Genomic DNA, 22,287 nt, shown 5'->3' on the forward strand with positions numbered 1-22,287 from the left:
AAGACCTGGCTAGACCAATCTTGGACTGGGATGATCTAGTTGGGGATGGACCTGCCTTTAGATGACTAGATGACCTTCTGAGGTCCCTTCCAAACCTGATTTTCTATAATTCTATGTTTCAAACTCAAGAAAATCAGCAAACATTCAAGTCTACGTTGTTAGCATTATTTAGAAGAATTGCTGCATCTAATAAGTCACCTATCTTCCAGCCACACCAGGTATTAAGAGGGTACCTGGTATTCATCTACCAAATAATGGTAGATTTGTGCCCATACCATCCACTGATGGAAGTGGTTATATCACATCATCTGTGACTCATCTATGACTCAAGTTCTCATTTAAATTAATGGGAGATTTGCAGTCAAAAGAATTAACATGGCTAATGACCCCTCTTCGAGGATTTAGTTGGGCCTATAACACAATTATAGTGAATGGGGGGCAATGAGCCAAAGGAATCTGGCATATCCTCAGAAGATACAATCTTCAGCTGTTTAATAGTATGAAGTTACCACAATTTTAGCATTTTTGTTCAAGGTGTAGTTTTAATTATTATAATATATATATAAATAAATGTGATGCCTAGTGAACCACATCATGTTTTCATTTTGTTTCGAAATTATACTTGGTTCCTTGGCAAGACTTTTTATTTCTCCCTATAAAACTTGGGCAAGAAAGAAAAGACAAAAGGGAGCTGGTAGAAATGGATGAAGTTTTGCAAACCTAAATAAAGCTATGCTGATATATCCCACAAGCCCACCTCACCATGGCATTTTACCAATCTTTCCACAGCTAGGGAAATCACTTATCTGAAAGGTTATAAATGCTTTCCCCATCCTACCTCTACCAATAACTGCTAACGTTAGTTAAACATCAAAAATGTGTGTGAATAGTTCACAGTTGTGTACCGTGACAATGGTAAGTTCTGGTTGAAGAAGCCAAGGTAAGAGGAGTGCAGAGTGAGGAGAAGTGTTGAATTTAATTTGTACAAGTAAAATGGAAATTCACAAAGCAAAACCTTTTTTTCTTTGTTGGAAAATGGATATGGAAGTTAAAGTTGATCAGGATAACTAGCAATGCTGCATCAGATAATCTAATCTTGACATTTTTTCAAGGGTTGTATCAAGAAAAGAAATTGTTTTTGCAAGCTGAATGGGGGATAGGGGTTACCCTTTTCATGATAAGAATTCAATGCTACCAACAATATTAATTAAAAGAAAATGACTGGAAGCAAGTTTTCCTTTTAGAGCCCCATTCCGTTTTAGAGTCCCCATTTAAATCCTATGTGAGCAAATGAATATTCTTATAAACCCAATGAAAATATGTCCATGCTTAAAGCTAGGCATGTGCTTACTTACTTTACCTAGGCACAAGGACTAGAGCAAATGCATTGCTGCTAGCCACTCCACAAAGGGATACAATAGTCCAGTCCCTCTTGAAAGTGGCACTATATCCCCCAGAATTCTTGGTTGGGGGCAAGCCTCTTCATTAACATCAATTCAGAAATCTTCCTAGAAACCCAATAGTGCCCTAAGTTATATGTCTAGACACATTCCAATTATTCTATTTTATATTCCTCTGACAAAGTATCCCCATGTCAAAATTAAAAGCATGAGCCAAAGCCCTCTGAAGTCTCTGGAAACAGTATACTTAAGCTGAACAGGAATTAAACAAGACCCTAAGATTTAGATTTATTTTTTCTTTTCAACAGGTCAATTGGTTATGTTCGTAGACCTGTTAGACTAGTAACTTCATAGCTGAGCCTTGGCTTTGATTTTATAAATCCACATACATGAAGATCCTACTGCTGTCAACCACAAACATTCAAGAATCATGAGTCACACTTTAATATAATGTTATATGCTTTAAAATAATAAATGTGTGGGTCTTTATTTGTTTTCTGATTATTGAGCATTTAGGATGGCTTTGGTCATCTTTCAGGCTTTTCCAGACTCATGTGGGTCTTGTTTGCATAATAGCATACAAGATTCATTTCAACTTTTAAAATCACTATGGTTAAACTAATGGAAACGCCTGCATGGTCACTCTCATAAGAGTTTAAGAGTGACTGGCTGCCATTTCCCTTAACCTGTTTCCAATCAACATAAGCTAAACTGAAAAAAAACACTTTCACTTAAATGTATCCAAGCAGAGGTTTGTATACCTTAGCTCTCCAATGCAACTTTCCTAGCTTGTGAGGGTACTTTAAGTAACAGCAAATATCATGAAACTCATAATAAAATTGCCAAAATTCACAACACTCAGATCCTGTATGTTTCCTACCCCACAAGTCTGCTGCAGTAGAGGATGCGATGGCAACAGCTTATTATAATATACCACAATTGGCAGTACTAATGCTTTGAGTACTCGCATTACTCTGAGTTTTGGTGGAACCAACTAGTTCTAAAGCATACTAATGGAAACCACTGGGTTGAATATTGTATACAGCATAAATCATTCAGTATGCACGAAGGTTCACTTTGTTTCAAAAGAAAAACAGTACAACTTGCTTTAAAAAAAAGAAAAAAAAAGATTTCTGCCTTTGAGAGTCACTGGGTATTTAGATCTCCCTAGATATTGGCATATGGGAAACTATTTCTATTTTTCATAACCAGAATGATGCATTACCTAGGGAACATTCTCCGAAGTCAAGAAATGGTTATATAATTGAGGTAATGTTTATTCTTAAAAGGTGGTTCCTTTTTTTCTCCATTAGTTATTGTTTAGGAATGTAATCTGCCCCTGAACATGAATAGAGTCTTCCAATTTAAGACACCATACACAGCCATCCAGAATCCAGACACTGTACAGCCATGGCAGAATCTAGCTTTAAGTTTCAGAAAACATTTCAACAGTCTAAATAGTAAAATATGCACAGAATAGGTCAAGAGATGCATGTCTCCCACTCTCTGGCTCCATGCCTTTATCTTGCTGAAGCATGTGTAAGACAAACAGTGCAGATTAAAGTCTGAATCTCCATAAGTGCCCACACTTTATGTGGGCGGGCCAGAACCCCAATGCACAAACAAAGGTCAACCTGCCTAAACCAGATACATGTAGATGTGTGCACTAGCAACTTGGAAGAACTGGTCCTAGAGCTTAAATGATTGGATATTAGATGTTATTTTTCTAACACCTTTTTAGAGAAGATTCTAACAAAAAGGTTATTACATGGTGAAGTGCCAAACAATTCTAAAGCTGTGAATTTTTTTCCTTCGACTACAATCCCCAAGTTAGACATGAAGCTGTATCAGCATGACCAAGGAGAGCTTGTTCTCCCACAGACCTGACTTTCAAACCATCACATGCCTCAAACTCCTTATTGTATAAATTACCCAGATACATTAGCATTCACTGCTTTTTTAATGAAATTGGAAGACCCTAGAGGATATTTTTGCATACTGCTCAAGTAAAGGGCTAGCCTTGTGCTATCTTGTGATCCATATAAAGAAATTCGGTATTGTTCGCTTGTAGGTGGTGCAGAGGGACAAGAAGTGATTCACAATTCAATGTGGAAATATTCATAAAAAATGTTTTCTAATACCCACCAAATACACAATTTCAAACAAGCAGAATCAAACAGTTTATGCCCTGGGTAAAGAATAGGCAGAATGATATCTTTGTCACGGAGACTAGTGATAGAACAGTATGGACATAAATATAAACTCCCTCTTTTAAAGTGAAAACAGTTACTGATTTTATTCTCCCAATACCTCAGTATGTCTTGAATCTGCCCAGTCCTGTAAGATACTGGAAAGAAAGGATAGTAAATTAACTACCGATCTCCAGCCTGTTAAATAAGCCATTGCTGGTGTGCAGTCTTGATGTTCTAACCTACTGTAATGAAATGACATAAATGTACAAATTTTTCAATATTTTGTGACAGCTAGGTTTATCCATGTCCTCCAAGTTGCAAAGAGATTTCCTTTCTATAACATTGTGTTGTATAAACATTAAAGCATTTTGTCCACAAAGCAATTGTCTCAGATCACTGACTGAAGAGTTCTTTTATTACCATATCCCTTCCATATTTTGCTAGTAAGTAAATACAAATGAATACTGGCACATGAAGATAGCATGTATGTGGTTATGTATGCTCTTGTAAAACTTAAGCCTATTAAGGATAACAATAGCTCCGTACATTATGAACAGAATTAATTGTGAGCCTAACTCACAACTCAAATGTAAATATATACTGACAGGCCAGCTTCTCAAATTTGTGTTGCTCTAGTCATTTTGAGCTGAAAAAATCCTGATAGCTATAATATTATAGACCTACATACAACCATAGAATCAGACAAAAATATTACAAATTCAGACCAATTTTGAGGTGAATAACCTTGAAAAGCTGCCCCAATGACAATATTTTAATCCTGTGCTTTCATTTATACCACAAAAATGTTAAGGAGATCTTCACATATACACTGAAATGGAAAAAATATCTATAGTTAACATGCTGCAGTACAGTCACTGCAGCCATCTAAACACAGCCTCTTAATGTGTTTGCTGGAACAGAAGGCAGTGGGTTTCTCAGTGCTTTACATTATATTTAATACTGACATTACAGAAGAAAGAAGGGGGAAAAGCAAAAAAATGTTGACTATCACTCAAGGAAAAGATGCACATATGTTAAAGGAAATTTACATGTCATAAGGAAGTATATGCACCACTGCTCTGAGCATATTAAGCAGATCTATCCCTTAGGGAATTTCACAAAGACACATAAAATGTTTTATAATCAGAATTCTGGGTTCAGACCATGAGCTCTGGGCATTTTTTAAAAATTAATTTCAACTAATGACTGAGAAACCACTGTAGGGCCTTATCTACATGGACTGGTATATGAGGTGTCATTTTTATGGGCATACCCACAAAACACTCAGAGAGGCATCTTTACCTGTCATTTGTCAACTATTTTGTTTTATACCTTGGGAAAAGTACTAAGGAAGCACTACTAGATTCAAGTCCTAACTGAGCAAAGATTAGGAAGTGTACTGACTTTTTTGGGTCTCAGTGTGTCATTGAGATTTCTGTATCCAGGATAATTATACAACAGAGAAAAACAAGGCTCCATCATCTCACATGTTATGATAAAAAAAGAAAGTTGCTAATCCAAAATTATTATGGTTTGATTTTGCAACATAATTTGCCTTTAGGAAAAAGGGTAACCAATGAAACATCCTTTTTCTGTGACTATTCCAAAAATGGATGTTTTAAGAGCCAAGCATGTGACAGAGTCCCAACACAAAGAAAATCTGCCTTCACACATGTTCACATCAAGCACAAACATGTAGCCTATTATTCATAGCCTAGCAATGTTATGCATTTAATCTTTAAGTTGCTACTATAAACTATTTTAAACTCACTTATGGCAGGCTGGCGTATCATGATAACGTGATTGATTTATAAGTGAAATGAACGCACACCTTCTGCATCATCACTGCAATCAACGAACATCTGATTAAAAATTCAATTGCACTGCAAACCCCCCAGTTGTGGTTTGCAGTGCTTTTTACAGTCTTAACGAATTTCTCATATAGCTACCAAGTTACATACATTAATGATCTGTGATAGTTCATCTGCAAGAAAATTAAAACAATAGAATCCATAAAAGAATTTGGTACAAATCTAGATACCTTTTTTTTCCGATCCCTTGATCTTTTCCTGTGTTTTCTTTTTTTCTCAGTTTCTTCATCAGCATTAATTTCTAAATCCCTGTTTTTCTTTATCTGTGATGCTGCATGAGCCATAATGCATTAAAAATCCTTTACAACAATGCTTCCTTATAAAAGGTGATATCCTCAGGCACCTTTAACCAGCCCTTACAGTAATGTTCCAGTGACTGGAAGGAAATGTCTGAGCAGAGCCAGGAACACATTCAGAATTCAAAGATCTTGTGAAAGCTAGCAATCACTACAAAACTGCATGACTGCAGATTTCTTCCTATACCTTTCTGTACCTGAGCCTTTATAAAACAGTACAGCCATCGTAATGCATTTAACGTAATGAAAAAGACAGCTGGGACAGAGAAAGCTGTGTTATGGCTGTATCCCCTGCCACCAGCTGGAAGTGTCTAACTGATTTCACTGAAGGGGGAATTCTGAAAAGAAGGGTTTTATATTTTTTAAAAATCCTGAACAACAACATATGCTGTATCACTTTTTTTTCACCGATACTTAAGTCTGTTTTTAAAACCTATCTGAGAAAAAGAAAGTTTATGATTTATAGTACCCAGCTAGTTTTACATGGTAAGTCTCTTAACCTATAATGAAATGGAGTAGCTCCCACTTTTGGGTAACTGCTGATGGTGACAAAAAAAAGAAGAATATAATAAAAATTTCATTTTACCATGGAGACCCTGACTGCATTATGCTGAAAACAATGCATGCATTGCCATATCTTAACAGCACGTCCTTTATGCTGATTTTTTTCAATTCCATTGATATTTAGTAGAAAGGATTACAGAAAACCCTGCTCTTTTTTTTTTTTTTAACATGCTTATTACAACACATCATACAGAAAGATGTGATCATGCTACTGTGTGAAACAGACATTTAATTCATACATTTTCTGGCACTGTTCTCTCACATGGTCAGAAAAAAGGGGGAATCTGTGCTGCAAACACTATTTCCATGTCTTCAGAAATATATTTTTAGGCTTTCATGTCAAAGCCTGTTTCAATCACCTTACTGTTTTTGCCACCTGAGTCCTCAATGACTGCAGCTTTTGAATATTCATTACAGGAGGTAAAATAACAGTCGTGTTACAGGCCTGCAGGAGGATCTTTTACTAGTATGTACACAGAATGAGGTATCTAGTAAATAAGGAACCATTTTTTTTCCTACACAAATGTGAACAACCAGTAGCTTGCCTAGAAATTGCTGTTTTTAACCTCTAGCTGCATGTAGTGAGCCTAATGAATGATAGCATTTTAAGCCAGAGACTAATTCCTTAAAGAAATCAAGCCAGGAATTAAATGCCTTAGCAAGTAAAAATGGTAGATTTCAGATGACACTGAAATTTTATTTGCAAGGGAAAAAATAGTAATAACTAGAAAAGTAAAACTGCATTTGAGTATCAGAGCAATCAGCCAAATGACTATTGAATCTTTAGAGCATAATGTGCAAGCTAGAGGGGTCACATGAGGTTCTGTATTTTCTTCTCTGGAACTACAGATATGCTTTATAGAACCCCGATTGTGAGTTTCACTGAAAGGTAAGTATGAGGCTTGGCTAAAGGAAAATAATCTTTCTAGATTTCTTAAATCTGAAAAATAAAGAGTTAAATCAACAACTTGCTATATTATCTCAAAAGCCAGAAAATGGACTTGTGCTTGGTTGCCATTCATGGTCCAATTAATTTAGCAGAAAAACTGTGTACCCGAGGCTGTGATATGCAGTGGTTTTCACGAGCAGATGCACAAAGATACATAGCTCATTTACAAGGCCTCTCTGTCTAGAAAGGACCTTTCTTACCTATTTAACCAAATCACAAAATGGTCTTCTGTCCATACCTGCAAAAGCCAACAACTCCTCTGAAAGCCAAAACCTGCACTGCACCTTCACATGACTACATACCAATAATTATTCCCTAATGGTTGGCAGGATTCACATCAAGTTATTCTTGAGGGTTTACATCTTTAAGTATTGTTTTTGCACCAGAAATATTTGCTCCTCATTTGACCATGAGCTGTAAGCCTTCCAAAAATTTGTTCCTATTTTTAAATGCCTAAAATCATAGTTTGTTGTCCATTAGCTTCAGCATTCAAGCACCAGAGAATGGAAGAGCACGAGGAACACAGCTCTGCCAAAGTACATGACGGAAGGTGAAGGCTATTTTGTTTCTTTTCTGGAAACTTTTTTGTCTTCTAAATTCAAACTCTGTACTTCAGATGATGTACACTAGGGTTTGCCAATCTTTTAGAGGCAACAGGATGAATTAACAGGGCATGAACCAAAGGCAGGCCATCACTTCAGCCCTGACCACAGTCACCACCTCCCATACCACTGAGTTGCTGCCAAATCTTTGTTGCCAATATCCCCTCTTGCTGCTTTTTCCACTGATTCTGTGGCCAATCTGCCTATTGCCAATTGCCACCAATGGCCTGGCCTTGCAGGATTAAAAAAAAAATCACTCAGCAGGCTGAATCTAGTCCTTGGGCCATAGGCTGCTGTAGGTTCTGTCCTGGGCTAAGGACAGAAATTACACATAAAAAAATTTAAACAGGTTTAAACCTGTAACAGAATAGAAATTCAGTGCACATAAATTACTTTCAAAATGGCTGAAACTGGTTTAAGATAAACCTGGTTGAATGTAGTATCAGATTTAACTGATTTAGGTCAAATCAGTTTATGGAACTTCTGTCCCAGACCCCTTTCTGGTTTAAGTTAACTCAGTCCCCCAACATCCCAGGATGTTTTGCAGCCCTGGGCTGGGCTGGGCTGTACTGTTTGCTGCAGTGGAGCAGGATTGGCCCCACCTCTCTCCTCCCTAGCCAGAGCACTATCACTGCTCTTGGTGGCTGAGAACAGGGTGGGGGTGGGAAACCCTGCTTTGGAGTGCTGGTAGCTTGAGGGGGAAGAGGAGAGGAGGTGTTAATCCCCTTCTCTGTCTCCTGTCCCACTGGCATGGGACCCCAGCAGGGCCTTCCTGACATGGGGGAAGCAGCCCTGTCCAGGCATCCCCAGCCCACCCAGGCCACATCGCTGCTTAAGCTGCAGGAGTAGGGGAGGGAGGAGAGGGGCATGGTGCTGCAGCTTATTGGATTCTTTTTTCACTGTCTTTAACAGTTCTTCCTTTTGTTGTATCACTTTAGTTAAAGCTTTGCATGTCAATAGTAACCCTTCCAGAGCGATTTATTTCTTCATCCTTTTATTCGCCCATGGTTTATGCCCAGAGACAATCTGAGAGGACCAGTGATCACAAAATTGTACAAATGCATCTGGTCCACAGACTATATCCTTACTCCAAAAACCTGGAGCTGTTTTCTTATCACTTACTTTTCTAGTTCCGATAGCTCTTTTCTCACCAAGCCTGCTATATCAAGTCAATCCAAAAAGGGGGAGAGCTCCTGAATTCCAGCTTAATCTGTGCTCCCTCCCTTGCAAAACCAGTCTGGCAAGTTTAAGTGACTGAGCCCCCAAGCCCCTGGAGCACGTGTCACAATCCTCAACAGCTCTAAATTCAAGCAGCCTCCAATTTCTAAGTCCAGTGTTCAGCAAAATTTCCAAGTGCTATGCACAATAAAGTCTCTCATCCCAAGCGAATTCAGTAGTGCCCAACCAGAGAAGGGTGAAGCTCAAGCACTCCTGGAGCAAGCGGGCGTGGGGGGACTGGGGATGCCTGGTAAGGGCTGCTGTCCCCCTCCTCTTCCAGGCACACCCCAAGCTGGGGACCATGCAGGCCAGAGTGGAGATTTAAACCTCCCCCTTCCCCCTCCCCAAATCACACTCAGCCTGCGGGGGCCTGGCCACAACCTCCTCAGCTCAGCTCAGCTCAGCTCAGCTTCCCTCCAGCCTTCCTCCCACTGCAGAAGAAAATAGAGGGCTTGCTTTAGTGCACCCCCCACCCCCAGCTTCTAGCCTGAGCCACTGCAGGCATGTGACTGCCTTTCTGGAATCAAAAGTGCATGTGTGTTCATTTGCTTCTTGGTTCAGTCTATACTAACCTGCAAAGATTAGATCAATTCAGGCTCAGGCTTTTTGAATGTCTGTACTTAGCCCTGATGTACGCAATGGGCAATGTTCACTCTGATGAAGATAGAATTTTTTCCCATGTGCAACTAACTCAAGGTCAGCAAACAGTAAACAGTTCTGAACTTCTGAGGATTCAGGGTAGAGCTAAAGAATCAAACATCTTTGGGATGTAGAAAATGATACAGATAGCACACTGTAGTAGCAAGGTCATGCTCCTTCTCATAATTTCTTAGACCTTAAAGACATTCCACTTGCCTTTTTTGGATTAAGAACACAAAAGTTTATTTTAATTGTTTATAAGACATTCTCTTCCTGCAGTGGCTAAGAGGGTCACTGACCTGTGAGACATTAAGCAGACACTTATTTTATTTGTGCCAACCACTGAGTAACTGTAAGTTTGACTAATGGGCCAAAATTTGACTTTGATTTCACTAGGAGCTACATATGTACATCCAAGGGCAAAGTATGGTCCCAAAGATCTGGCTCCTACTTTTCACTGCAACAGGCTCCATCATGCAACTATGTTTAGGTTAAAAATTCATTGAGAGAACTAACAAGTTTTCAGTTGCAGAGCAAGCAACAGAGTAATAATGACAGGCATATTAAGGCAGAATACTTGAATTCCAGCCCGGTGGTCTGATGAGACCCAATGAAACAGTGACTCAGTGGGAAGCCAAAAGTCATATATCAGGGTTGGCATCCAACAGGATGTATTAGAGAGAGGGACTGAGAAAAAAGTGGGTCTGAGGAGCTGAGGAAGGAAAATCTAAGAGACTGTGGAGACAGGGAATGCCTTGGCAAGCAAGGAAAGGTAACCTTGCATTTAAAGGAAGGAACAGTCACCCAAGAGTTCAGGTTCTGACTGACACAGTTTTCCTGTGATTTTTGGCAAGTCCATCTCTCTTGGCTGCTGTTCTTCTTCTATAAAATAAAGTCAACTATATTTCCCCATGTGTGAGAGAAAAGTCTGCTTATCTGGAAAACACTTTGATATTGGGTGGACAACCTTTTCCTGCCTCAGGCCAGAGCTTGTGATCAAGCACCTTACCACAGGCTACAAATCTTTGCCCCCGGAGAGCTCAAACTAGCTGAGCTTACCCTTACGGCAGGTATCCAGTCCATCTGCAGCAAGGATTAACACAAACAAGCACAAGCAATTAGCAGGGAGGACTGTGGAAGGATGTGTTGTGGAGGGGATGGGATGGGCAGCACAGCTTAGCTGCATGCTGCCTAGTCCCCTCTGCTGTCACAAGCCATGTCAGACCTTCCTGGAGCAGATCTAACCTTTTGCAGGAAGGATCCAGCCCTTAGGCAATAGACTGTTGATCTCAGAAAGTGATGGGAGGTAGATAAGCTTAAAGAGAAGCAGAAATGTGTCCTTCTCTGGGCTTGGAATAGTCCATGAGCCTTTACAGGTTTCCCTTGATTTATGCGGGTTCTTTATATGCGAATTCGCTCTTATGCGATGAGCATATTTAGCCCCATCATTCATTACATGTGAGGTAAATTCACTCTTATATGATCAGCATAGATGTCCCCCCACCTCCCCAAGCAGATACGTTTGTGGAGGTGGAGGGGAAAGGGCCATGGCCCCACTCACCCCTTCCTGTGCTGGAACAGCCCTGGGAGCAGCAACACCAGTTGCCTGCAGCTGCTGGGCTGCACCATACCCTGGTGCAGGCAGCTGATGTCAGCCGCTCCCAAGGCCACTCCAGCATGGGCTGGGGTGAATGCAAACAAGCAGAGCCCTGGGTAGCGTGGGGCATGGCACTCACTCCAGCCCCGGGAGCAGCTGATACCAGCTGCCTGTAGCAGCTGGGCTGCACCGTGCCCCAAACCCCCTGGGGCTCTGCCGGTCCCCACTTACCCTTCCTGTGCTGGAATGGCCCCGGGAGCACCCAACACTAGCTGCCTGCAGCCGCTGGATCAGGGAGAGGGGTAGGAGATGGACCAGGGAAAGTAGTAGGAGATAAGCTTAGAAGCTATAACATCTGCAGCTGGGGTGAGTGGAGACAAGCGGAGTCTCAGGGAGTTTTGGGGCATGGTGCAACCCAGCTGCTACAGCCAGCTGGTGTCAGCCACTCCAGGGAGCCCTGCAGCGAGGCCTGGGATGAATGGGGACCGGCAGAGCCCCGAGAGGTTCAGGGCACAGTGCAGTCCAACTGCTACAGACAGCTGGAGTCAGCCACTCCTGGGGCTGCTCCAGTATGGGCTGGGGTGGGTGGAGACCCACTGACACTTCCCTCCGCTTTGCTCCCTGCTGCAGCCCTGGGAGCAGCCAACAGGCTGTGCAGTGCCTCTCCCCCAATCCCTTCTCTAGTCCCAGCCTTACTCCCACCTCCCCTCACCACCACGGGAACATATTATTATTTTCCCCGATTTAAACCTATTTTTTTCTTTTTTTCCTTTTATCCCGATTTCAACCCAGTTTTTATGTTTGGAAAATAAACCCTAAAAAATCCCTGGATTTTTTATTTTTTTTTAAAATAAAAACTGAAAAAGCAGAAGCCTAATTATGCTCAATGTCACAAAGAACAAAGACTAGAGGATTATTTAACCTTAAGTTTTACCCTCCTCTTATTTCATGTGTCCTTGAGTCATGGCTTGCTGGCTCTTGCTCCATTTGAGGCCCCTAGATTACAGAAAATTATATCACTGTTACCCATACTGTTCTTCCAGAGAACAGCAGAAGCTTATTGAGAAGTGGAAAGATTGAACAGACAACTTATACAACAGAATAAAATAACGATAAAACTTCCTCCGACTCAAATATAACCTGCGCCTAATTTAATTGACTCCTATTTCAATAATGATACTACTAGTATACAGTATTATGGGACACCACAAAAGGAAGAATAAGAAAACCATCACTTCAGAAGACCTGAAATTGGTGGGCAACAGAGGAAACAAAGTATTTTTATTGTAATAACAATTACACTTTTACTCTTAAGGACATTCTGTTTAACTTCATAAAATGAATGGAAGTTCCTGAATCCAATTTATGTCATGTAAGATTTAAATGTGGAAGATGTAGTGGGGTATATAATCCACACACAGAGGATGGATATACTAGGTAAATCTCACTACTTTATAGAAAAAGGGGGAATGAAAGTGATCTGAAGATGCCAGTACTTCTCCATGGTATAAGGAGAATATTCTGCACATGTAGATCAAGGAATATGTGAGTGTTTCTGACCTATAAGTATAGGTGAACAAGAGGATGGAACGTAGTTGGGTTTTTAGCTTATAGATGGAAAATGACAATGGAAATATATATGATGCAAGAAACATGAGAAAGGTAAGAGTACATATTTAAGAAAAACACACACCAGAAGAAGTAAGAAAGTTTTTGATCTGCAGACTGGTGGTGAGCAATGAGATGCATCCTGGGGAATTACAAAATTTTGTACATAAAATGTATGACTACACATAATTGCATATCATTTTGCAAAATTTATCCTGGGCAAACACTGTGCCTCCACTTCTGTGGGGCTCTTGCCACTCCAGCTGGGAGCCTCATATGAAGACACTAGACAGTGACATGTGACTAGACAGCTGGTGAGTGGGAAGGGGACCACCTGCTTGCAGGAGGAGGAGATGGGTGTGGGGGGGTATGTAGGTGGGTGTGGGGTTTGTGGGTGGGTGTTGGCCCCCTAACCACATGCCCCCCTCTCCCACCATGGTGAACAGGTCCTGCAGCTTGCAGCAGCAGACAGTGGGCCCTCAGGGTACTCATGGCCATGGCAGACAGAGTCCCTGGTGGCACGTGGTTACACCTGAGTCTTGGGGACTACACATAGTGGCACATAGCTGGCCTGGCCGGCCTAATGGCACATGTCTTCGACTCAGACCAGTCCGGCTCCACACCAGCATGTGGGGTTACACCACTGAAGGTGGGAGCCATATGCCATTGGACAAGCTAGGCATCTCCATGCCTCCACCTGTGCCTTCCCACTGGAATGCTGGAAGCCCCACATGGAGGCACAGAGCCCACCCGACCCGATGGCACATGGCTCCCACCTGCAATGCAGAGAATCCCACCTGCTGGCATGGAGCCAGCCTGGTTTGGTTCGAAGGCATGTGACAGCAAGCCAGGCTGGGCCAGCTGCATGCCACCACATGCAGTCCCCAGGATGCAGTGCATAATTTAGAATTTTTCTCCACATCATTTCCTGGGGCATAGACAGAGGAGTTGACGTGCTTGCTGAGTGGCCAAAACACCTCCCAATTCCACTAGTAAAACAAAAAGGTGTTATTTACCCTAGCAGCAGTGAACCACAAGTCACTGTTCCTGCAGTACACGTTGCTGCCACTTCTCTGCCTCCCTGCAGCCAAAGACAGAGTGGCTACAAGGAAACTGGCATGACACAAGGTGATTTTAATAATTTTCCCTAAGTATTTTTTTACTCCTGATTTCATGTGTCAATAAAATGGAGGGTTAAATAAAGTTTAATAAACAACTTCTGTCTATGAACACTGCACTAAATGAGTGACCCTCAAAGAAATGTTCTCTTTTTCTTTCAGAGAGAGATCTGGGTCATTGTCTCAGTAACCAGAAACCATAAAATTGTCCAAACTGTACACTACTTCTCAACTGGTGAAACTGAAATTTTAATCAACAAATTTAACCACCAGTGCTCTGCTGTAACTGCTCTATTGTGATCACACACAATACAAGCTAACCCATGCCGCAGCCACCATCCCATATGGTCACATGGGTCATACAGACCCAGTTGGATTTCCTTCAAAATTATCACAGCTGAGCTGTGTAAAATTATCAGTAATCCAAACCAACGACCAATACAATGAGTGTTGTTCTATGGTTGTCACAGATGGAAGTCTTCTGATGCTTTGAAAATAAAAGGAAATAGCAGACGTAAACACTAGGACTGCGTGAGGCTTCGGACAAAGCTTCGGATCCGGAGAAGCTTCAGACGCTTCGGGGTCCAAAGCAGCACATCCGGATTGAAGTGCTGACCTTGTTAGGCTTCCCAAAGTGGTTCAGAGCTCCCAAAGAGCTTCGGCGTCACCTCGGAGCCACCTGGGAGATTCGGCCATAGGGTATAATGGGGAAACAATAAAATATCTATAACTTGGTTGTTTTTTGTCTGATTTGGATGAAATCTTCAGGTGTGGTAGACTCTGCAGAGAGAATGAAGCCTGCTAAGTTTCAAGAAGATGGGTGCAGGGATTTGGGGGGAACAGCACCCCAAATTATTGAAAGCAAAACTCATGTAACGTCTAGGCATTACAACATAGTGGGGTGAAAACTGCAGGGGTGGTAGCTCTTACTGAGACCACAAAGCCTGCCAAGTTTCAAGAAGATAGGTGCAGGGGCTTGGGAGGAACTGCCCCTCAAGCTGCGGGCAAGAAAAACTTATGTCATGGGTGCTTGTGGGACTGACTGTCTGTCTTGAGACATGGGAGACACTACTGCAGGCCTGGCTGCTAAGCTACTGTGTTACCAGTTACCTATCAATCAATCATGATTTACTCAGTGACCAGGGAGTCAGAGATCAGCTCAATACACAAGACCAAGCTACTACATAATGACTTCACAAGCATCAATTAGCACCTACAAAACCAGGCTAAGGAGAGGAAAGAATCAATACAGACAATCAACTGTCCCAAGACAGAGACAGTCTTGGCACGAGTTTTGCCTGTCAGCAGCTAGGGGCGCAGACCCCAGAACACCCCTGCACCTCGACAGCTGGCAGGCGTCGTGGCCTCAGCAGGGGCTGTTACCCTGCTGCGCCTTAACATATGCAGTGTCACTCATGGCATGAGTTTTGCTTGTCCACAGCTTGAGAGGCAGTTCCCCCCAAGCCCCTGCACCGACCTTCTTGAAACTTGGCAGGCTTTGTGGCACCAGTAAGAGCTACTACCCCTGCAGTTTTGACCCCCCTGTGTTGTAACATACAGACGTGACGTGAGTTTGGCTTTCACGAATTTGGGGTACAGTTCCTCCCAAACCCCTATACCGATCTTCTTGAAACTTGGCAGATTTCATGCTGTCAGCAGAGGCTACCATTCCTGTAAGTTTCATCCAAATTGGACAAAAAACAACAAAGTTATAGCTATTTCATTGATTCCCCCTTATACCCTATGGCCGGATCTCTGAGGCGGCTCCGAAGCTTCAGAGCCACTTTGGCCGGATCGAGGCGGAAACCCGGTCCGGAGCTCCGGATCAGATTGCGGCCATCCAAAGTGGCTGGATCCGAAGCCGGATCAGATCGCTGCCGACTCGCACAGGCCTAGTAAACACCCCTGGAGTATTTCCAGTTAGCTGGTGTCAGTCAAGTCCATGTCTGCTCTCCCTGTTTGGAACATTTAGTAGCCTAGTAATAATAAGTGCTAAATAAAAAGCAGTATGTTGCAGGAGAATCACGATACCTGCAACAGGATCAATAAATTAATCCGCTAAAGTAAATGGAGCTGCCAAACAAAGATTGGGATGGAAGCCAAAAGTCAAAAACAGATGCAACACCTGGCCTATTTTTAACAAGGCACATTTGAGGCAACTTTGATTGTTGTGAGCTTGCACATGCTATAAATATACAAATTGTATTAAAAGAAGCAGACTCATTAAAGTTTTGAATAAAAAAAATCACTAACTGCAAATGAAATGTTCTTTTATTAGAAGGCAATAAATCTGAGCCAATACAGTGTCATGCTGCTGGTCATTTTTAAACTTTTAGAAACATGGGTTCCCATATGAACTGGAGCATATTAATTAATTATTTTTTTATTCAAAACTTTAATGAGCAGACCGGGGCAGGGTAGGGACCCACACTAATGTTCTGGCTGTGTGTTAGGAGTTAGAAAGCTCCCTGGAGTTAGGAAGACCTTGAGACCTAATATACTTTTCCTTATAGCTTATAAACAACATACAGTCATGAAAAAGGAGTGTGAATAATTTTTTGAAATAAAATGGAACTTGATATATTTATGGATGGGATTATAGAACATGATTGTTTATAGGACTGTGATTACAGGGATACATCAATGACCCAAGAAATGTCTTCTATGTCCTGTGTTACTATGTTATACTTCCACCTTCAGCGCCCAAGAGCAATTTACACTAAACTCTTCTATCTCAAAATGAACGACTGCAGAACACACACAGGCAACAGATGATCAAAGTGGCCAGTGTCAGACAGACAAGCTCTGCTGGTGGTTTCCAGTGCTTGCTGGTGCTTCAACTTCTTAGAGGTAAAAGGAATCTCTCTCATGACATTTTTCTCAAAACTTGATAGAGCAGAAATACACAAATTGCACTGTGACAGCCAGAACCAGAGGGATTAATAAGCAATAAATACATGCTTCTTAGAAGCATTTGGTATTTTGCCTAAACAGGTAATATTAGTTAATATAAAGCTTGTAAATTTGTAAGCCGCAAATGTAACTTGTTTGTCATAAGTTTAACCAAAATGATAAATTAACTGTTCATGGAACTGACTGGGACCCATAGGCAAAGCTGTAGATGCACGATTAGCTGACCTAACAGTTTCTGCTCAGGGTTCAGCTTTAGTGATAAAAAAATGGATCCAACTGCCTGGCAAACCCAACACGTTTCAGGAAAGCACATCCCAAGAAAGCATATTCAAAGAAAACCTAAAACGGGTTCGGGTTAAGGCGGAGCAATGTCAATTTCAAACCTAAAGGTGCTGCATTATAATTTGCTTATTGGATAAACCCGAGTCTAGGTAGTAACCTTTTATAATAATTTTTAACATCTTTCAATCCCGTAGGGTAACAGCTATAGGGCAACATTGTGAGTGGCTCTAAAGCCAACAGATTAGCATAAGACTAGATATAAAAAGCACGTGCATCAGGTGACCAGCAGGAAGGAGGGAACAGAACGGTCATTTCTGTTCCACGCCTGGACCCCAGACTCCCGGTGTGAGTGAGGATCAGATCCTGATCAAGGGATCTTCCCCTGTAATCCTTCTGACAGCATCAATCGCAGACGCCTGACTTTGCTGGAATCACTTGACACGTACCTGGCATTGAGGGACTATCGATAAGTTGCCAACCCATGTCTCTCTATCTGTTGTTTTGAACAGCCCAGTGGCTAATACTCTCACAGTGCCCAGTTGGCCTGCGACAGAATTGATCCATCTATCTGTTGTTAGTATCTGTTATTATTATTTACTATTAGCTCTTTAATACTGCTTAATAATATCTGCTTATCGCATTTATCTTTCTGTTAACTGTTCTGCGTGTGTAAGCTATAATAAATTTGCCTTTACTTCGCTCCCAACTTTGCCTCCTCGATTCAAAACTGAACCAAACAGCCCAGTTGGCCTGTGATAAAATTGATACACTCACAGTGCCCAGCTGGCCTGTGACATGGCACAAAAGTTCAAAATGCTATCTTGAATTTATGTGAGCACTCTGATATTTTGCATTTGTATTTCTGTGAATTGCTTTTGTGTCCAAAGCATGAAACCAGTCATCTTGATGAGAATGAAATCAGATACCCCAGAGAGAAGAATGAGGGACATTAACCTTTTAAAGAAGGCTGCAGCATAAATTCTGCTTTTTTTTTTCTCCCAGAGCTGGATGCAGGACCTGGGCTCTCCAGTGTACACACAGTGACATATTTGGGAAGTCTACCCTAGTTTAGGGTGGCAAAATTCTGCTCTAATTATTGCTATCATGGAAGCCATCAAATCAAAGCTAAAATACATCACTTAGTAAAGACCCCAATCCTAATGATATTGAAACAATTACTGAAGATATTTTAACAAATATTTGAAATAGAAAATGAATAAGAAGCATAGATCTATGTAGAGTAAGAGAATGGCTTAATTAGACATCTTATTTATTCATTATTCCTTCTAATGCGTTCAAAGGGCCATCCCTGTTACATTCTCAAGGGCTCCTGAACACAATGAAACAAATATAGAGTTATTAAAAACTCAACATGTTGTCCACGGAAAACGTCTAATACAGCAAACTCCAACAGACTCCACAGTTTTCATAAAATTGACTTGACTTTCAGGAAAAAAAATAGAATTCAAAACTTGATGTGTACAGGGCAAATGCCTCAAGGATGGCATTTCTCTCCTGTTTTTCAAGAAACTAAATTCACTCACTGGCGCCATAAATCTGTAAGCCTGGTGTTTTGCAAGGTAGCATACAAAAATACTCAGTTCTGTGAAACTTGTACAAATGTCAGTCTGGCAGCTTTCTACCACAGAACTGCTTTTGTTTAACAAAAATAGAAGCTCAGTTTCAGCAATGTTATAATTAAAACTATTCCAAGTGCACTGGGGGGGGGGAGGGGTGCAATTAGGAGAAAAAGCTAAAACTCACTGCTATTGTTAAAAAAATAGTTTTAATTGCCTATGTAGGAGAACAATTCTGTCACCTTTACCTAGCAAGAGAAAATGTTCACATAAAAATTATATTAACTTTTAATATAGGTTATATTTAACAGGCCCCTCTGTCCTCAGTCCCACAGAAATACACAATACGAGACAAGCTCCAAATAACTTACAATCTAAACAGACTATAAAAATTGAGAGGAGAAAGAATATTTTATTTGTCCCTACTTTAGTGTTGGAGAATTAGGTCAGAGAGAATAAGAGTAAAATTTAAGTTGGGTCAGAGTGGTGTTGTTGCCGTCCAGAAAATATATGAGGCAAGGATCTTATGTGGTTTGTTTTACTGCAGTGTTTCCCAACCCATGGGTTATGATCCAAACGTGGGTCGCAAGACTATATGAAAGGCTTGTGAGCAATTATGGAAAAATGTGGAAAAATCACAGGTTTTCTCCTTCAAAAGAGAAAAATGTGGGAAACCACAGGTTTCCCCTTGCAGGCTGGCTACGTTCCAGCCAGCAAGGGGCCGTGTGGGGCTAAAGGAGTGGGTGTGAGAGGAGTCAGATCAGGCAGGGGGCACCCACACATGCATGCGGCAGCCAGGAAGCTCCTACAGCTCCCCCCAGGTAAGTCTATGGTGTTGGGGGGCATACATGACCCACCAGGCAAGTGGGGTGGGCTCAGGTAACATAACAGACGGGCATGAGGGGGTTGCACTGCCTTCACCTCTGCTCTGTCCTGCCGCACCAGGTCCCACCTGTTTGGCCATGGAGTTGGCTCCTGCACATGCCGGTTCACCCAGATTGCAGCCAGCTATGGTGCACAAATTCGGGGGTGGCATATTCCCCCCCATGTTCCACCCCTTCCCTGCCCCACACCCCTACCCCGTCCCACACACTGGGGGGAATATTTTTTATTTTGGAATAAAATAACACTGCCACTAGCACTGCTTCAATTCTCTTCATCCATAGATTTTAAAGCACTTTGGATAAACACAGGTCGGATAATACTGGTCTTATATTAGAGCTATGGGCCACATTTTCAAACTTCCACTAACTTTGAGGCATCTACCTTACAGAGAACAGCTGCCCAACATCCTGAAAATCATAGACCTTACAGATGTCTCAAATTGGGCAGTAAAACCCCTACTCACTTTTGAAAATCCTCTTCAGGGAAACAAAGATAAAAAGGATGTTGAAAGACGTGGGGGGAAAAAACCCAAAAATAAAAATACAGAGCCTGACTGGAAGAGGAAATGTGTTAGTTTGACCTGGCTCTGCAGCATCTGTATAGATTGGGCACTTGAGAAGGGTTTTTGGCACTTTTATTTACTAGCTGATTCAATCAGCTGTTAGAAAAAAGAGCCAAAAGGGTCCTGCTGAAGTACCCAATCTATACAGATGTTGGGTGAGCCAGGTCAAACTAATGTGATACCTCTTCTGGGCCATGTGCTGTGCTTGGTGCAGGCATACACTGAGCTTAAAGTAAAGCACCATTTTTGGGGGCTTTTTTAAGTTTGTGAGCAGCCAGATAAATTAAATGACTTGCATAAGATCACGCAGTATGATGGAGCCATGACCATAAATTGAGTGTCTTGAACCCAAGCCCAGTGGATCATACCCTCTCCTGGAAAATGGAAGCTTCGAGTAAAGAATCAATGTACTTGTCTAGAAATACCACTTGGCATTTAAAACCTAAATAAATGAGGAATGTAAGGACATTTAGTTCAAAAGTGTTCACAGGACCTCCACACAGTCTCTCTACAGATGACAAGTTACACAGTTTGAAAAAAAAACTTAGGATCTTGAGATTAAAGGCCTTAAAAAGTGTAGTGTATCACTGAAGATAGCCACATCACCCCCAGTGACTTGGCTCTTTGCAGTGGCAGTGAATTTACAGAGGACAGCAAAGAAAAGTCCATGATCCTTGCCAATCTGACCTGGGCAAAATCCCTTTCTGACCCAAACCTGGTGACTACTTTAACCCAGAGCACATGAGCAGTATCCCTGAGAGCACCACAATATGCTCAATTCCCTATCTTCAGCCGTGGCCAATACCCAAGTGAAAAAACCCAGAATCCAAGTTATACATTTAAAGGGAGGGAATGGGCCTTATACCTATAAGAGAAGGAGGCCTAAAGCATGGGATTGATTAAATAAAATATAATACAATTAACTACATCTTATATACAGGTAAAATGGAAAGCACAAGAGAAAAGAGGACAAACAAAGGAAAGAAATGGGAGCCAGAAAAGACCATCACAACTACCCAGCCCAGTCTTCCTTATTTGCATATACAAAGCATAGAGTTCTGTATAGACTAAATTGAAGTGCACCCTTGAAAAGACATGAAACTCACCTCACTGCAATGACAAGTTTGCAACCTCTCCTTACAACTTCATTGCACCTGGGGACCACTTTTTGTAGTTTTAATCTATACCATCAGTAGACTGAAAAATACCACAACCACCACACTCATACAGGAGCAACCACATTCACAGTGATCAAGTCTCCTTTCAGCCCCCTCAAGAGTTTTCAATAACTTATTCATAGTATCATAGTGCTTAGAGTCAGAAGGGACCTAAATAGATCATCAGGTCTGATCCCCTGCCCCAGGCAGGAATGGGTGCCAGGGTCATATCACCCCAGCCAAATATCTGTCCAGCCTTCTCTTGAAGACCCCCAAGGTATGAGAGAGTACCACCTCACTTGGGAGCCCATTCCAGAGCCTGGCAGCCCTAACTGTAAAGTAATGGAGCTGGTGTGGCCAGGCAGGCCTCAAGTTCCTGGACAACACCCACACTTTTGCACAGGAGACATGCTTGGGAGGGATGGGCTATATCATTGCAAGCGTCTCTTTTCTTCCAGGTTGGCTGATCTCAGACAGGGTGCTTTAAACTAGCTTTGCCAGGGGATGGGGCCACAGGGGGACACCTCCCAACCAAGATGGGTGATGAGCACAAGGAGTCCCCAGGTAAGTGATGGGGGTTCAGATAGTCCTAAGAATTGGGGGGTGGTGCATGCACCAATACAAGGCCTTAAATGCCTCTACACTAATGCTTGTAGCATGGGAAATAAGCAGGAAGAACTTGCCCTCTGGATAGCTAGTACAAACCCAGACATAGTAGGGCTCACAGAAACCTGGTGGGATTCATCCCACGAGTAGGCGGTAAACATTAGGGGCTGCAGACTATACAGGCAGGATAGAATGGGAAGGAAAGGCAGGGGTGTGACGCTTTATGTCAAAGAGCAATACACATCCTCAAC

General features: G+C 41.9%; 1 protein-coding gene across 8 annotated transcripts in view; it reads right to left on the reverse strand.

Annotated features, from left to right (window-relative positions):
• ANK3 (ankyrin 3) overlaps positions 1-22,287 on the reverse strand; it is a 731,099-nt gene that overhangs the window by 352,935 nt on the left and 355,877 nt on the right. For 3 of the 8 annotated variants that reach the window (XM_019496683.2, XM_019496682.2, XM_019496681.2), the window contains exon 1: positions 5,634-6,038. The exons of 1 other annotated variant lie outside the window; for it this stretch is intronic. In XM_019496683.2, the coding sequence (XP_019352228.1) occupies positions 5,634-5,747 (114 nt within the window). In that variant the 5' untranslated portion in view covers positions 5,748-6,038. Of the gene's footprint in view, positions 1-5,633; positions 6,055-22,287 lie in introns of those variants that run through there. 4 more of the 8 variants (XM_059729852.1, XM_059729851.1, XM_059729850.1 and 1 more) reach the window with 3 other exon arrangements.

This window comes from Alligator mississippiensis, chromosome 6 (genome assembly GCF_030867095.1).
Source record: "Alligator mississippiensis isolate rAllMis1 chromosome 6, rAllMis1, whole genome shotgun sequence".
Taxonomy (NCBI): Eukaryota; Metazoa; Chordata; order Crocodylia; family Alligatoridae; genus Alligator; species Alligator mississippiensis.